Source organism: Sparus aurata, chromosome 5, assembly GCF_900880675.1.
Source record: "Sparus aurata chromosome 5, fSpaAur1.1, whole genome shotgun sequence".
Taxonomy (NCBI): domain Eukaryota; kingdom Metazoa; phylum Chordata; class Actinopteri; order Spariformes; family Sparidae; genus Sparus; species Sparus aurata.
Genome location: NC_044191.1, coordinates 27,598,896 through 27,611,483, shown reverse-complemented (window position 1 = coordinate 27,611,483; position 12,588 = coordinate 27,598,896). Strand labels below are relative to the sequence as shown.

Here is a 12,588-nt window from a genome sequence, read left to right as displayed (position 1 = left end):
TGATGTGCATTGTCCCACAGCTGAGACTGTTTGTAGAGCAAACATTACTATCTGGGAGGGTTAAAGGACAAAGATACAGAGCGGGAGCAAGAGAGTAAAATACAGATAATCTTTTATTGAGGCCCACATCAAGCAACTTTTGTTTATATTTATGGAGTGTTGGAGAAAAAGAATGAAAAGGAAGATAGAGAAAGATTATACTGCTAGACCTCACACAGGATTCAGCCGGTCACCTACTTTTGTTGCTGGAATGAAACATATTTTTAAGATTCTGTGGCTGACATTGTTTCTTTTGTAACTCCTCAACAACCCACAACTCTTCATTTTACAGGTCTACACATTTTTACGGTAAGTTGGGAGTAATTACCAAGCAACATATGACATTCCTTTGAAATTACCCACAAATTACCACAATAATCACTGGAAATTAATTGAAAGTCACCTAATTATAATATTCTGCTATTTTCCAACAAACAGTTCAGAAATTGCTAGTAATTTCTTTAATGCATTTACAGAAAACTTCCAGCTGGTGTCTGCTCAACTTCTGCTAATAACTACGTCCCCTGAGCAGGAAACCAAATTGAGATGTTGCAGCTTAATTTCCAATAGTCTCTGATCTGAACTCCGGCAGGCCGGTTAACTGGAGAACATTTTTCAACCATCTACATTTTCACAGATTTCTATTCAGGTGGATAATTCCAATTTTGGAATAATTTTTCTTCAACTTGGAATTAGCATTTTATGGTGGCTAACTATGTTATCATTATTATTGTTATTTCTTTTTCTTTTTTTTTTTTTTAAAGTCCTTTAGAAAGTCTAAGTCTAGTATTTAATAAAAAACTGACCTGCTGGAATTATATAAATTTGTGTGAATCTAAATGAAGAAAAATCTCCAAATTTGGTAATTGTGAGGCTAAACTTCCTTCTTAAGCTTTGAAACCTGTTGAACTGTTTAAAATCGGGCAGTTTTTTTTTTCTTAGCTCATTAAAATGTCTCTCTTTGATAATAAGATGTTCACAGGAAAGCAACACACAAAAGCTGAGAGAAATGCCAGTAGCACTTTACAATATTATGCAAGTATGGTTATCTCTGAAGATTCCTTCTCCCTCTTTTACTAAGAGAAAAGTGTTATGTAACATGTGGAGGTCACATAACGTAACTGAATGGCTCGATTCAGTGAGTCTTTGCTGTCATCAGACCTAAACTTTACAGCAACTTTAGATACAGCTGTAGAAAGGTTTTGAACAGATATGTCAGACAGCTCTCAAAATATCACAAAATGATACATGGCCCTTTTTAAAAGGAGAGACTGGTGAACAGCCCTCCAGTAGAGGGAGATTTGAAGCAGTTTAGCAGCTTTAAGTGGCCCGACACCTGAGTGATGCTGTTTTGTCACCTCTATTTTGTCACCAATGTATATGCCCTTCTTGGATTTTGATGATCCCTCACAAAAAAAAAGGTCCTGTAGGTCAGGACCTTCCTCTCACCCACCGGTTTCTGTGTACAACACGGTGTAACTGAGGAACGGCGACAGTAAGCTCTCTGGTGTGGCGTGGAGACATTAGGTAGCTGGTGTCTTCACACAGTTTCACAGGCAGGCTCAGACACACATGCGCTCGCGCCGTGAGAGGGCAACGTGCCAGAGGCAGGAATAGACTGTCAGCAGGGGTTTGCTTGGCAGGCTTAGTGCTGTCTGGTTTGGAAAGCACAGGGTATCTTCTGAAATAGACTATATCAGTCCAGAACATAGATTTTCAAACATTATCTCCAGGGACATTTAGGAAACTATTGTTTTTTTTGTTTTTTTGTTTTTTTTAATCAAACCCAGACATATTTTATACAGCGTAATATGTATTTAACATATTAAGAAAAGGTCAATAATGACAAGAAACTCAACATGGCTGTTGTTTTGCCATTCATGCTTCGTCTTAGTACAGTATTACATTATAGTTTTACACATGCATAACATTGTACTTTTATGATGAGTTGAAGCAGAGAACACAAATTCACTGGAATAGTATGAGGAGAGTGTTAAACAGAGTTAACTGGTAAATGAAGGTGGTGATAGAAGGTCATAAGGTCAGAGCCTACTCCTGCATCCTCAGGCAGTGCATGGCAGGATACTGACAACTGTCACCTTCACTCCTTTGCATCGCTGTAACCCTGCTTCACACTCACTCATGGTCTGACTGGCTGCGGTCGCATCCTCCCCGACACGGACACACACATTTATTCCTGGGCTCGAGCAGTCTGCAGAGTCCCTGCAGCGACACTCGTGGGTTTGATCTGAAAGAACGTTGAAGGGACAAATGAGATGACGGCAAGCTGCAACTGCTGCGCACAGTGATGGACGGTTTGTGGCCTCAGATTGTCCTTACCGTCGCAGGTCTCCCACATGTGACAGTTGGTGCAGCCTGTTGTGCTGCGCACCGGCCAGTTGCATGTGCTGTCCGCGGCTAGCATGTAGTTCTTCCTCATACACTGCAGTGCATGCATTTTGCACACAGTCAGAGGGACGGATTTTCTACCGGTGGCAGTGGTGGCACACACATCCAAAGATGAGCTGGGGACAAAAATCATATTAAATCATTATCAAAGATAGAAATAAGACAAATCTGTCAAATCAGTCCAATTTTTTAAAAGTCACATGACCAGTTTGATGTTTAGTGAGCGTACCCGCACTCAAAAGGCATTTTGCAGACACACGTTCCTCTGGAGGACTTCTGCCACGGGTTACATTGCACCACAGGAGAGATTACTTGTTGAGTTGCACTGACTGTGAAACATATAGGAATCATTTTTACTAACTGACTAATATGCATGCATGCAATGATACAAATATAGCTTATACAGCAGTAAAGCATTTCGTCAGTTGTGGATATAGTCATGATATACAGGTATCGATAGTGGCGGAATTTCCTGGCAAAAATTTCCTAAGAGCATTAATCACAAACAAAACATTTTTCAAAAAAACTGTAAATCAGGAAAATTAAACCTAAAAACAAGAGGGGTTGTTGTGATTCCACAGCCGTGATTAATTAAAGGACGCAAGGACGAGCCAGGCCTGGGGTTGGGTCTGTGCCCACGGGACCCGGCCGGGCGCAGCCCGAACGAGCAACGTGGGCCCGCCCTCCCGCGGGCTCACCACTTGCGGGAGGGTTCAGAAGGGGCCGGTGCAGTGGGATATGGGTGGCAGTTGTGGGCGGGGGCCCCGGCGGCCCAATCCCCGGATGGTGACTCTAGCCATGGGGACATGGAATGTCACCTCGCTGGGGGGGAAAGAGCCTGAGCTGGTGCGGGAGGTTGAGCGGTACCGGCTAGAAATAGTCGGGCTCACCTCCACGCACAGTCTGGGCTCTGGAACCCAACTCCTTGAGAGAGGCTGGACTCTCTTCTACTCTGGAGTTGCCCGCGGTGAGAGGCGGCGAGCTGGTGTGGGCTTGCTTATAGCCCCCCAGCTCAGCCGCCATGTGTTGGAGTTCTCCCCGGTGAACGAGAGGGTCGTTTCCCTGCGCCTTCGGGTCAGGGATAGGACTCTCAACGTTGACTCGGCTTATGGGCCGAACAGCGGTGCAGAGTACCCGGCCTTCTTGGAGTCCCTGGGAGGGGTACTGGAGAGTGCTCCAACCAGGGGACTCCGTCGTTCTCCTGGGGGACTTCAACGCCCACGTGGGCAGCGACAGTGTTACCTGGAGGGGTGTGATTGGGAGGAACGGCCTCCCCGATCTGAACCCGAGTGGTGTTTTGTTACTGGACTTCTGTGCTAGTCACAGTTTGTCCATAACGAACACCATGTTCAAGCATAAGGGTGTCCATATGTGCATGTGGCACCAGGACACCCTAGGCCGGAGATCAATGATCGACTTTGTGGTCGTGTCATCTAACCTCCGGCCGTATGTCTTGGACACTCGGGTGAAGAGAGGGGCTGAGCTGTCAACTGATCACCACCTGGTGGTGAGTTGGATCCGTTGGCGGGGGAGGAAGCGGGACAGACCTGGCAGACCCAAACGTATCGTGAGGGTCTGCTGGGAACGTCTGGCAGAACCCTCTGCCAGGGAGATCTTTAACTCCCACCTCCGGGAGAGCTTTGACCAGATCCGGAGGGAGGCTGGGGACATTGAGTCCGAATGGACCATGTTCTCCACTTCCATTGTTGACGCGGCTGTCCGGAGCTGTGGCCGTAAGGTCTCCGGTGCCTGTCGCGGCGGCAATCCCCGAACCCGGTGGTGGACCCCGGAAGTAAGGGTTGCTGTCAAGCTGAAGAAGGAGTCCTACCGAGCCTGGCTGGCCCGGGGGACTCCTGAGGCAGGCCAAGCGTGCGGCAGCACGGGCAGTCTCGGAAGCAAAAACTCGGGTCTGGGAAGAGTTCGGGGAGGCCATGTTGGAGGACAACCGGTCGGCCTCGAAGAAATTCTGGCAAACCATCCGGCTCCTCAGGAGGGGGAAGCAGTCCTCCACCAACACTGTTTACAGTGGAGGTGGGGAGCTGTTGACCTCGACTGGGGATATCGTCGGGCGGTGGAAGGAATACTTCGAGGATCTCCTCAATCCCACTGACACGCCTTCCATAGAGGAAGCAGAGGCTGGGGACTCAGAGGTTGACCCATCCATCACCCAAGCCGAAGTCACTGAGGTAGTCCGGAAGCTCCTCGGTGGCAAAGCACCAGGGGTGGATGAGATCCGCCCTGAGTACCTCAAGTCTCTGGATGTTGTGGGGCTGTCTTGGCTGACACGTCTCTGCAGCGCCGCGTGGCAGTCGGGGACAGTGCCTCTGGACTGGCAGACCGGGGTGGTGGTCCCCCTATTTAAAAAGGGGGACCGGAGGGTGTGTTCCAACTATCGGGGGATCACACTCCTCAGCCTCCCTGGGAAAGTCTATTCCAGGGTACTGGAGAGGAGAATTCGGCCGATAGTCGAACCTCGGATTCAGGAGGAACAATGCGGTTTTCGTCCTGGCCGTGGAATACTGGACCAGCTTTATACCCTCCGCAGGGTGCTTGAGGGTTCATGGGAGTTTGCCCAACCAGTTCACATGTGTTTTGTGGACTTGGAGAAGGCATTCGACCGTGTCCCTCGTGGCATTCTGTGGGAGGTGCTCCGGGAGTACGGGGTCTGAGGCCCTCTGTTAAGGGCTGTACGGTCCCTGTACGACCGGAGCAGGAGCTTGGTTCGCATTGCCGGCAGTAAGTCAGACCTGTTCCCAGTGCATGTTGGACTCCGGCAGGGCTGCCCTTTGTCACCGGTTCTGTTCATTATTTTTATGGACAGAATTTCTAGGCGCAGCCACGGGCCGGAGGGGATCTGGTTCGGGAGCCACTGGATCTCATCTCTGCTTTTCGCGGATGATGTGGTCTTGTTGGCTCCTTCAAGCCAGGACCTCCAGCATGTCCTGGGGCGGTTTGCAGCCGAGTGTGAAGCGGCTGGGATGAGAATCAGCACCTCCAAATCCGAGGCCATGGTTCTCGACCGGAAAAAAGTGGCTTGCTCCCTCCAGGTGGGAGGAGAGTTCCTGCCTCAAGTGGAGGAGTTTAAGTATCTTGGGGTCTTGTTCACGAGTGAGGGAAGGATGGAGCGTGAGATTGACAGGCGGATCGGTGCAGCGGTAATGCGGTCGTTGTATCGGTCTGTCGTGGTAAAGAGAGAGCTGAGCCGAAAGGCGAAGCTCTCGATTTACCAGTCAATCTACGTTCCGACCCTCACCTATGGCCATGAACTTTGGGTCATGACTGAAAGAATAAGATCCCGGATACAAGCGGCCGAAATGAGTTTCCTCCGCAGGGTGGCAGGGCGCTCCCTTAGAGATAGGGTGAAGAGCTCTGTCACCCGGGAGGAGCTCAGAGTAGAGCCGTTGCTCCTCCACATCGAGAGGAGCCAGCTGAGGTGGCTCAGGCATCTGTTTCGGATGCCCCCGGGAAGCCTCCCTCGGGAGGTGTTCCTGGCATGTCCCGCCGGGAGGAGACCCCGAGGAAGACCCAGGACACGCTGGTGTGACTATGTCACTCAGCTGGCCTGGGAACGCCTTGGGATCCTCCCGGAAGAGCTGGAGGCAGTGTCCGGGGAGAGGGAAGTCTGGGTGTCCCTGCTCAGGCAGCTGCCCCCGCGACCCGGCCCCGGATAAGCGGACGATAATGGATGAATGGATGGATGGATGGATGATTAATTAAAGGCTTTTTAACTCATTACCCTCTCCAGTGCCTCAGACTTGTTCTACGGTTCTAATTTAATAATCATTATAAGGCCAGTGATCATCAACACACTAAGTGCTGGTTTAGGGGGCCCAAAACATTTGCCTGATGATGTGCCTCTGGGTATTGAAAATAAAATATTGAAATCATGTAAATAATACACATACAGTATGATAATATTGTGCAAATACTCTTAAATCATTTATGCTTCCTTTCGTCCTCGCTTGCCATTGTATGTGGTGATTCATGCTGGTTACTGCCACATAAAACGGGAAGAAGAAGACAGACCAAGCAGCTACTGAACCTACTACCACAGTGTGTTGCCACTACTAAAGAGCAAAACTGTATCACGGGAGATGACTGTGAAAAGTTTGCACACCAGTGTGTTTGTTGGAGCGATAAGCTAGTATCATGACAGCCCTAGATGTGGAAGATTGTCTAAGAAAGCTCTCGGGATACAAAACTACAAGAGTTCAAATTAAAGTAGATTACATTGTAATTACGCAAATTAGGCAGGAGGAACCCTCAAAGTGAGAAGTTGGATGTTAAGTCTCAGAAAAGAATAACAATTATCTTTTTTTTTCGGCCTTTATGGCTTTATTGATAGACCAGCTGAAGGGGTGACAGGAAACAGGATTAGAGAGGGGGAGTGACATGCAGCAAAGGGCCCCAGGCCGGGAGTCGAACCCGGGTCCGCTGCAGCAAGGACAAAGCCTCTGTACATGGGATGCCTGCTCTACCAACTGAGCTAAACGGCGCCCCATAACAATTATCTTTGAATAGTTGCTTCAAGACAGGAACCTAGTGTCGTACGTAAGTGATTCATGCACTGTCCTCTTGTAGAGCAGCCTGGACACACGTGCACTGAACATCCTCTAACACACATGGTAGTAACAGAGCAGTAAAAGTAGCAGAGAAGCACCAGAGTGGATCGAAGATAAGACAGTTTAGATGAGCAGTTTAGAGCCATTCCACTGGACTTTTTAAATGGACCTAAAAGTCAAATTTACCTGGGCTGCATTTGATGCCTGCTGGGTCTGGTGAAAATTGCAGACTCGAGTCACATGAAAGCACTGACTCTCCTAGTAGCTGTCTCCCCACTGGACAGGACAACTCCACTACCATCCCTATGTTGTAGGCCTCTGACACAGGAGAGGCTATGACACCATCGCCGAGGTTCTCAAGCCTGCAAACTGAGGCTGGAGAGACAAGTTGGATTTTAGCAAAGGAACACTGCAATGCATGTAAATGTTGAACTTTGGCTGTAGGTACTCACCTGTGCAGAGTCCAGGCCTGCCAGACCAGGTTTGACCAGCAGTGCATTCTAGGATGCTTTGACCAACGAGATAAAAACCACCAGTGCAGCTGTACTCAACCTTACTACCCACAAGGTAAATGTCCTTTGGGTCCTGTGAAGCATTAAAAAAAGTTCAGTCTTCCAGTTCTAACCTTTGTGCAAAATCCTGTTAAAAAGGAATAGAGATCAAGAGGCTGAATTATGAATGACAAATGTGAGGCAGGACACACATTCAGTGTTTAATACCAGCCTGAATCATAAAAACTACAGTTTTTAAAAACACTGAATGCGTATATCATTTATACAAAAAAAAAATTATTAAAATTTGGTAGTGCATTCTAAAGGTAAATCAGGAGGAGGAGTAACACAGTAGTCTTCTGGTAAGTACAGAGCCAAAATTGTAAAACATTTGCAATCAGTGTGATTACAAAAAAATGAAGTGTTTAGCGTTTTTTTTGTTCCACAATGCACAATAAAAATGCAGGTTTGGTGTCATCTTTTACCAGGATGTAGCCATTGATTAGAGCAGGCGGGGTTCCGCACTTCTGGAGTGGAGGGAGACTCAGGTTAAAGCACTGAGGCTCCATGATCCTGTAGAAAGATTGTTACAAAAAAAAGGATTTTGTTTAACCTCGCATTGATGTAAATCAGCGGGAAACGGCCTCTTATTTAAAAGAAATTCAAAGCACACTGTCAAATTGTTACAGAATGAAAGCTGTGAATAAACTCGCTCTGACTTCAGGTCGTGCAGATCTTGGTCTTCGCAGTCGGATGTCTCAGAGGTTTCTCCGATACAGTGCTGTCCTCCGTTCACAGGAGCGGGATTAGAGCAGGAACGACTTCTTGACCTTCGACCCCCGGAGCACGATGACCAGGCAGACCAGCAGGCCCAACTGCCGTGGATCACTCCTTAATGAGCAGAAAGGATGACAAAGGGAGAATATACAACTGTCCATGTGATATCATCCATCAAAGAGTTACGAAAGGTGAAACCACCACCTAGACAAAAAGTTAACTTCTGGAAGCTTAAGAAAAATGTTTTACTCATGGCTAGAAACAAAGAAACATGTGTGCAGATTCTGTTACTGTTTCTCTCCGTTTGCGGTCTCTATGCTAAGCTAGGCTAACTGGCTGATGACGGTTGCTCCATAAGCTGACTGTAAGCAGAAGAGTGGTCTCGAACTTCTTTTCAGACTCTGACCAAGAAAGTGAAATAAAAGTATTTCACAAATGATTTCCTTGAAAACAAAACACTCCACAAAGAGCCAGACGGAAACGTAACACCCACCCTGCTGACCCTCCGCTTCAGTTCCCTGCTCGCAGGCCAGTCCTTTGGTGCCAGGCTTACAGAGGCACTTGCACACGTCGCCGTCCATGAAAACCATGCCATTGTTTCTGCAGGGCCGGCAGTGGCAGGGGTCACTCTCGCTTATGTACTGCTCGATGGCCCTGCGGAGGTAGAGCTTCTTCACCCCGGCACACGGAACCTCCTTCACCAGCTCGGAGATCGGCCGCAGCTGCCCAAAACAACAGTCGTGGTGAGACAGTCAAAGGGAGGAGAGATGTCAGGTTTTATTATTTGATATGATGACTCATGAAACACGATGTTATCAGCGTAAATCCAACATTGAGTCGGTGTGTTTAAAGTTCAACCAAAGGGCTTATTTTACTGGTGCTCACCTGTTGCTTTATGACCTTTGGGAATGACCGAACAGAATCAGCCCAGTTTGAGTACATTTGCCAATTCTTAGCAGGATCAGAGAGCTGCATGGCCTTCAGCGAATTTACATGTTCGATGCCTCCTCCCTCCACATCCACTCTTGACACATGATTAGTATTGCTTCTACCTATTTTAAAAAGGTTTGGAGAGATGATTGGATGATTCAGAAGATTCAGAAGTCTTAAGTCCTTTCAGAGGCTCTGGAATGTTTGCAGAATTAGAATCAGAATTGCACCTGAAGTCGTTGATCTGCTACTTCCCCCACTGTTGCAGTGCTCGCTCTCATAGTGGATAGAAAAAAAAATTAAGAAGATGGTGTGTCGGACCCTTACACATTCATTGTGCTGAGAGCTTTCTCTGGCTGGAAAACAACAGAAATTACAAGGAAAAAAGACGAGTCAGTGTTAGGAAGTTGACAGCAGGGTTAAGACAGCATTTCATGGATAGAGTGGCACATTTATCAACCCGATGTTGAGATTTGTATGTAAAACACAATGCTAATACTTCTATTAAGTCTAAAATGACATGTGACCGTATAAAAGTCGTGTCATGGTACATTTAAAAAAGGCAATTTAAACTAGAAGGTCACATTACTAATCATTTCATTCAGGTTTACTGCAAATATTTTATATTTTTAAGAAATGAAAAAGAAATTTACTGCCAGAATTGGCAATTTTTTCATTTATGAAATGTATCTCAGGTATAAAAAAAATCATTTTGGAATGAATATCAAACGAATATTACATTTTCTTACACACAAGTTGAGCTGAATCTGTCAGCTGCCAAATAAGCCATTCTTTGATTTTGGCCTGCATGAAGTTGCTAATGATTATCCTCACTCATTTGTTCTTCAGTTTCCTGATCAATCCTGGCGACGGCCTTGAAGGATCCTCCGAGGGTTCCCTCAGACGGGTAGTGTGTTCCAAACCTTTCTATAACGTTCCTGTAGGCGGCGTAGTAGTAGACAGACGGGAGTTTGACCAGTGCCTTCCAGAACTCCTCGGCTATTGGGAGGTACTGAGGAGAGTTGCTCTGGAACTGAGCAACCTCTATCTCATTCTTTAGAACCAGAAGCTTGTGGGTCTGGAAAAAAATATTAATTTTACAGTTTGATTGTTCATTGTTACTGGGATTGGCTACGAAAGATACCGGAGCAGAATCGCAGGTTTCCTACTCACCCGGCTCCTGTCGTCTGACTCGTGGAAGTCATAGTTCCTGTATCCCGACGTGGTCCCTGTCACCGTCTGTCTGTTGACAATGTCCTTCGCGTAGTGCCATTTACTGGAGAACATCTCGTCACTGAAGTCATTCTGAGCTTTGACCTGACAACGGCGCAATTTATTTGATAAATCAGTTTAACCATGTCTGCTGATTCAGCTTTAAATCAACAAAGAAATGTGATTGTGCACAAAAAAAATCCAATAAACGGAGATGTTAAGTCTTTGAAGGTAAACTGTGGAGGGAGACAGAGTAATGTGTTGCCACCTACAGCATTCACAAAACACCAACATACACAGAGTACCTTTACAAGAGACCGAGATAAGTTTCAATATTATGTTGCAATTGGACCAACCACAGAGCTGTACTTGATGGTACTAAGAGGCAATCTGTAGATGGTGTTGTCAACACCGCTGTAAAAGGTGCGACATTGGCCCCCAAAGCTCCGTGTGTTGATGACACTGGCCCTCCGCTTCTCCGACACCACATTAAACCTACAGTAACAACAAAAGCATCCCACTGAAAAGCATTACGGTATCTGCTCATGTACCAATAGGTTCATGTCAGGATGAGTCACCTACCCTTGTCCAAGTTCTTCGATTTTAGGCGGTGGAGCACTTTTGGTGCATGTAATCCATTTTTGAGCCTCACAGACGCGCTCGTCCTGTCCGTCTTCCTCACAGTCCTGATCTCCGTTGCACACCAGAGACTGGCTGACACACTTCCCTGAGGGTCAAGAGACAGACAGCTCATCGATCGTTGTTTAATTCTGCATGATTGCGGGAGCGCGCATTTCTAACCTGATCGACAGCGAAACCTGTCTCCACATCCCTCCGCTAGAGGGCAGTCTTGTGTGGTTTCACAGGTCCTGGTCTCGGTCCGCTCTCCGCTGCAGGGGTTCCCTCCAAACTGAGGGTAAACAGCTATGACCCGGCTTCTTGCCTGAAACACAGAACAACGTGACAAAGAAATGTGGAAAAAAAACAAAACACGTAGATAGATTTTAATTGTCTTCATCATCTCCTAACCTGTAATTTGGTGCAGGGATCACACTCTGACCAATCACCGAATGACCCCCACTGGCAATCAACTCTCGGGTCACAAAACCTTGAAAGTGGCATTTAAACCAAAAGACAAATTCAAACATTCAATTGTTATTGAATTTTATGCTTTTAGTGTTGAAATAGTAAAGCAAAGACAGATTTACCCTTTGGGAGTGAACAGAAACAGCAGCCATGGCAAGGCTGCACAAAGGAGTTGCATAATATTCTGAGGACGTGAAGAAGAGTCGAGGAAAGGAGGGAAAGGAAAGGAATGAAATAGTAGCAAAACAAGAGAAGAGAAGGAAAGAAGATTACAAGAAGGGAAGAAGAAAGGAGAGAAATGTGGAGGGGAGAAGAGGAGAGAAAAACAGCGAAAACAATAGAAGGTAGAGGAGAAGGGGAGAGAAGGGAAGATTGGACAAGAAAGAAGGATTTCATTTGTAAACTGAGAACAAGTAAAAAAAAAGAGTAAATCTTCATGCACAATCAAATGTTTTGCAGTTATCCTTAAGATATGTTTGTTATATTCCCTTTTAGAGAGTGTAAAAAATCTACTTGCCTTCATGCTGAGTGAAGAGCAGCAAACAGAGGCGTCCTGAAACAGGCTCTGACGCTGGCTGCCGATTCTGTTGTTGCAAGTTTTGTTGTTGCAATAGAGAAAATCATTCAATGGAATGTCATGGGGAGACTCGTGTGTGTGTGTGCGTGTGTGTGTGTGTGTGGCAACTCCTTCCAAAAAGCATCATTCTGAAACCAAAAGTAAAGCTTCCTGCTAGGGTGAGGATTTCTGTGTGCTCCACTTCTTGTAACTGAAACTTGTATGTGCTCAGATGAAAATAATGCTCACTGCTGCTGCACTTCCTTTAAATCAACACGCTACAGAGCACGAATACGCGGACACAGCGGACATCCACAGCAATAACCCCTTTTCCACAGAAGACATTTTGACATGTCACAGTGGAAAAAAAACAAAGGGGTCATAATAACCAAATGAACGATGGCGGATTCCATTTAGCTTGCCTCTGTTGTGCATGTTGGCTCACTCTCATGACTTACTGGGGGCACTTGAAAAGAAGCGACCCATCGCTAATGTTATTACCAAATTAAATTGTTTGCTGCTCCAA

The 12,588-nt window shown here is 46.5% G+C and overlaps 1 protein-coding gene across 1 annotated transcript; it reads right to left on the bottom strand.

The window, feature by feature from the left end:
* Positions 1-95: 95 nt before the first annotated feature.
* Positions 96-12,222, bottom strand: LOC115582007 (complement component C7-like). The gene is made up of 18 exons (XM_030417645.1): positions 12,024-12,222; positions 11,629-11,690; positions 11,450-11,528; positions 11,222-11,363; positions 11,003-11,147; positions 10,777-10,915; positions 10,382-10,525; positions 10,043-10,286; positions 9,439-9,564; positions 9,164-9,330; positions 8,772-9,000; positions 8,221-8,392; positions 7,987-8,074; positions 7,463-7,595; positions 7,197-7,385; positions 2,678-2,777; positions 2,380-2,564; positions 96-2,287 (listed from the first exon to the last, which is right to left on the bottom strand). The coding sequence occupies exons 1-18, from the start codon at positions 12,027-12,029 to the stop codon at positions 2,103-2,105; spliced, it is 2,535 nt and encodes an 844-aa protein (XP_030273505.1). The 5' UTR covers positions 12,030-12,222; the 3' UTR covers positions 96-2,102.
* Between the last annotated feature and the right edge of the window lie 366 nt (positions 12,223-12,588).